Below are 5,000 nucleotides of genomic sequence, written 5' to 3'. Positions count from 1 at the left end.
AGCTGAGATAGTGGGAGCTGAGATAGTGGGAGCTGAGATAGTGGGAGCTGAGATAGTGCGAGCTGAAATAGTGGGAGCTGAAATAGTGGGAGCTGAGATAGTGCGAGCTGAGATAGTGCGAGCTGAAATAGTGGGAGCTGAGATAGTGGGAGCTGAGATAGTGGGAGCTGAGATAGTGGGAGCTGAGATAGTGCGAGCTGAAATAGTGGGAGCTGAAATAGTGGGAGCTGAGATAGTGGGAGCTGAGATAGTGGGAGCTGAGATAGTGGGAGCTGAGATAGTGGGAGCTGAGATAGTGGGAGCTGAAATAGTGGGAGCTGAGATAGTGGGAGCTGAGATAGTGGGAGCTGAGATAGTGGGAGCTGAAATAGTGGGAGCTGAAATAGTGGGAGCTGAAATAGTGGGAGCTGAGATAATGGGAGTTGAAATAGTGGGAGCTGAAATAGTCTAAACTGAAATACAGAAGTATTTACCTGGATCCAGTCCTTCTTCTCTTCTTCAGTCCTACACAGAACAACAACAACGTATTAGGTAGTAATCAAAAGAGTCATGTAGAATCATGTAGTAAACAAAAGAGTCATGTAGAATCATGTAGTAACCAAAAGAGTCATGTAGAATAATTTAGTAACAGAAAGAGTCATGTAGAATCATGTAGTAACCCAAAGAGTCATGTAGAATCATGTAGTAACCCAAAGAGTCATGTAGAATCATGTAGTAACCAAAAGAGTCATGTAGAATCATGTAGTAACCAAAAGAGTCATGTAGAATCATGTAGTAATCAAAAGAGTCATGTAGAATCATGTAGTAACCAAAAGAGTGTTAAACAAAATAAAATATATATTTTATATTTGAGATTCTTCAAAGTAGCCTCCCTTTGCCTTGATGACAGCTTTGCACAGTCTTAGCATTCTCTCAACCAGCTTCATAAGGTAGTCACCTGGAACGTAATTTCAATTAACAGAAGTGCCTTGTTAAAAGTTCATTTGTGGAATTTATATCGTACTTAATACGTTTGAGCCAATCAGTTGTGTTGTGACAAGGTAGGGGTGGAATACAGAATATAGCCCTATTTGGTAAAAGACCAAGTCCATATTATGACAAGAACAGCTCAAATAAGCAAAGAGCAACAACAGTCCATCATTACTTTATGACATGAAGGTCAGTCAATCTGGAAACCTTTAAGAACTTTGAAAGTTTCTTCAAGTGCAGTCACAAAAACCATCAAGCGTTATGATGAAACTGGCTCTCATGAGGGACACCAATAATAAGAAGAGACTTGCTTGGGCCAAGAAACATGAGCAATGGACATTAGACCGGTGGCGATCTGTCCTTTGGTCTGATGAGTCCAAATTAGAGATTTTTGGTTCCAACCGCCGTGTCTTTGTGAGACGCAGAGTAGGTGAACAGATGATCTCCTCAGGTGTGGTTCCCAACGTGAATTATGGAGGAGGTGGTGTGATGGTGTGGGGGTGCATTGCTGGTGACAATGTCATTGATTTACTTGGAATTCAATGCACACTTAACCAGCATGGCTACCACAGCATTCTGCAGCGATACACCATACCATCTGGTTTGCGTTTAGTGGGACAATAATTCGTTTTTCAACAGGACAATGACATGCTCAGCATGTAGGAACTCTTTCAAGTCTGTTGGAAAAGCATTCCTCATTAAACTGGTTGAGAGAATGCCAAGAGTGTGCAAAGCTGTCATCAAGGCAAAGGGTGGCTACTTTGAAGAATCTAAAATCTAAAAATATGTTTTATTTGTTTAACACTTGTTTTGGTTACTACATGATTCCATATGTGTTATTTCATCGTTTTGATGTCTTCACTATTGTTATACAATGTAGAAAATAGTCAAAATAAAGAAAAACCCTGGAATGAGTCGGTGTGTCCAAACTTTTGACTGGTACTGTGTATTTATATATATATATATACTTTTTTTCATTGTTGTACATGAAAGACTGTAAAATCTGTTCCCTAGTATTCCCACGGAAAACAGAGAGACACGTGATCGTATCCAGATGTAAGTAACGTTTTAAATGATTTTGTTTAGTCAAATACTATATCTGTTTGGGCTACAAATAATTTATAATTATGTTCCTGGCCGGCGACCATCCGCTCACGAAAAAATGGGCCCGTGGCTGATCACTGGGCTAGGCTGTAGGGGATGCTGGAGTTAGGGGTTATGCTGGGGTTAGAGACTAGAGGGTAGGGGTTATGCTGGGATTAGAGGCTATGGGATAGGTGGTAGGCTGGGGTCAGAGGCTAGGGAACAGGTTTGGGGGTTAGGTTGGGGTTAGAGGGGTTAGGGGTTATACTGTGATAAGAGGATAGGAGGTAGTGGTATTATGATGAGGGTAGGGCTTATTCTGGGATAAGAGGATAGGGGGTAGGGGTTATGCTGGGATAAGAGCCTAGGAGGTAGGGGTTATGCTGATTAAAGATTATACTGGGGGTATAGGCTATGGGGTAGGGGTTATGCTGGGGTTATAGGCTATGGGATAGGGGTTATGCTGGGGTTATAGGCTATGGGGTAGAGGTTATGCTGGGGTTATATGCTATAGGGTTACAGATTATACTGGGGTTATAGGTTATGGGGTAGAGGTTATGCTGGGGTTATAGGCTATGGGATAGGGGTTATGCTGGGGTTATAGGCTATGGGGTAGAGGTTATGATGGGGTTATATGCTATGGGGTTACAGATTATACTGGGGTTATAGGTTATGGGGTAGAGGTTATGCTGGGGTTATAGGCTATGGGGTTGGGGTTATGCTTGGGTTATATGCTATAGGGTAGGGAATATGCTGGGATTACAGATTACACTGGGGTTATAGGCTATGGTGTAGAGGTTATGCTGGGGTTATAGGCTATGGGGTAGGGGTTATGCTGGGGTTATAGGCTATGGTGTTACAGATTATACTGGGGTTATAGATTATGGGGTAGAGGTTATGCTGGGGTTAAAGGCTATGGGGTAGGGGTTATGCTGTGGTTATAGGCTATGGGGTAGGGGTTATGCTGTGGTTATAGGCTATGGGGTAGAGGTTATGCTGGGGTTATAGGCTATAGGGTAGAGATTATACTGGGGTTACAGGTTATACTGGGGTTATAGGCTATAGGGTTGGGGTTATGCTGAGGTTACAGATTATGCTGGGGTTACAGATTATGCTGGGTAATAGGCTATGGGGTAGGGGTAATACTGGGGTTATAGGCTATGGGGTAGGGGTTATGCTGGGGTTATAGGCTATGGGGTCGGGGTTATGCTGGGGTTATAGGCTATGGGGTAGGGGTTATGCAAGGATTACAGATTATGCTGGGTTTACAGGTTATACTGGGGTTATAGGCTATGGGGTAGGGGTTATGCTGGGGTTACAGGTTATACTGGGGTTATAGGCTATGGGGTAGAGGTTATGCTGGGGTTACAGGTTATACTGGGGTTACAGATTATGCTGGGGTTACAGGTTATACTGGGGTTACAGATTATGCTGGGGTTACAGATTATGCTGGGATTATAGGCTATGGGGTAGGGGTTATGCTGGGGTTACAGATTATGCTGGGGTTATAGGCTATGGGGTAGAGGTAATACTGGGGTTATAGGCTATGGGGTAGGGGTTATGCTGGGGTTATAGGCTATGGGGTTGGGGTTATGCTGGGGTTACAGATTATGCTGGGGTTACAGATTATACTGGGGTTATAGGCTATGGGTTAGGGGTTATGCTGGGGTTATAGGCTATGGTGTAGAGGTTATGCTGGGGTTATAGGCTATGGGGTTGGGGTTATGCTGGGGTTACAGATTATACTGGGGTTACAGATTACACTGGGGTTATAGGCTATGGGGTAGAGGTTATGCTAGGGTTATAGGCTATGGGGTAGGGGTTATGCTGGGGTTATAGGCTATGGTGTTACAGATTATACTGGGGTTATAGATTATGGGATAGAGGTTATGCTGGGGTTATAAACTATGGGGTAGGGGTTATGCTGTGGTTATAGGCTATGGGGTAGGGGTTATGCTGTGGTTATAGGCTATGGGGTAGAGGTTATGCTGGGGTTATAGGCTATAGGGTAGAGATTATACTGGGGTTACAGGTTATACTGGGGTTATAGGCTATAGGGTTGGGGTTATGCTGAGGGTTACAGATTATGCTGGGGTTACAGATTATGCTGGGTAATAGGCTATGGGGTAGGAGTTATGCTGGGGTTATAGGCTATGGGGTAGGGGTTATGCTGGGGTTATAGGCTATGGGGTAGGGGTTATGCTGGGGTTATAGGCTATGGGGTAGGGGTTATGCAAGGATTACAGATTATGCTGTGGTTACAGGATATACTGGGGTTATAGGCTATGGGGTAGGGGTTATGCTGGGGTTACAGGTTATACTGGGGTTATAGGCTATGGGGTAGAGGTTATGCTGGGGTTACAGATTATGCTGGGGTTATAGGCTATGGGGTAGGGGTTATGCTGGGGTTACAGGTTATACTGGGGTTATAGGCTATGGGGTAGAGGTTATGCTGGGGTTACAGGTTATACTGGGGTTACAGATTATGCTGGGGTTACAGATTATGCTGGGGTTATAGGCTATGGGGTAGGGGTTATGCTGGGGTTACAGATTATGCTGGGGTTATAGGCTATGGGGTAGAGGTAATACTGGGGTTATAGGCTATGGGGTAGGGGTTATGCTGGGGTTATAGGCTATGGGGTTGGGGTTATGCTGGGGTTACAGATTATGCTGGGGTTACAGATTATACTGGGGTTATAGGCTATGGGTTAGGGGTTATGCTGGGGTTATAGGCTATGGTGTAGAGGTTATGCTGGGGTTATAGGCTATGGGGTTGGGGTTATGCTGGGGTTACAGATTATGCTGGGGTTACAGATTATACTGGGGTTATAGGCTATGGGTTAGGGGTTATGCTGGGGTTATAGGCTATGGTGTAGAGGTTATGCTGGGGTTATATGCTATGGGGTTGGGGTTATGCTGGGGTTACAGATTATGCTGGGGTTACAGAT

The 5,000-nt window shown here is 44.4% G+C and overlaps 1 protein-coding gene across 2 annotated transcripts in view; it reads right to left on the bottom strand.

Moving 5' to 3' along the window:
- The window catches only part of fgd1 (FYVE, RhoGEF and PH domain containing 1), a 141,735-nt gene that overhangs the window by 24,522 nt on the left and 112,213 nt on the right, over nt 1-5,000 (bottom strand). For both annotated transcript variants that reach the window (XM_031794866.1, XM_031794867.1), the window contains exon 12: nt 474-504. In XM_031794866.1, the coding sequence (XP_031650726.1) occupies nt 474-504 (31 nt within the window). The remainder of the gene's footprint in view (nt 1-473; nt 505-5,000) is intronic.

This window comes from Oncorhynchus kisutch, linkage group LG17, assembly GCF_002021735.2.
Source record: "Oncorhynchus kisutch isolate 150728-3 linkage group LG17, Okis_V2, whole genome shotgun sequence".
Taxonomy (NCBI): Eukaryota; Metazoa; Chordata; class Actinopteri; order Salmoniformes; family Salmonidae; genus Oncorhynchus; species Oncorhynchus kisutch.
The sequence above is the reverse complement of the archived record's forward strand: the minus strand, read 5'-3'. Positions and strand labels throughout refer to the sequence as shown.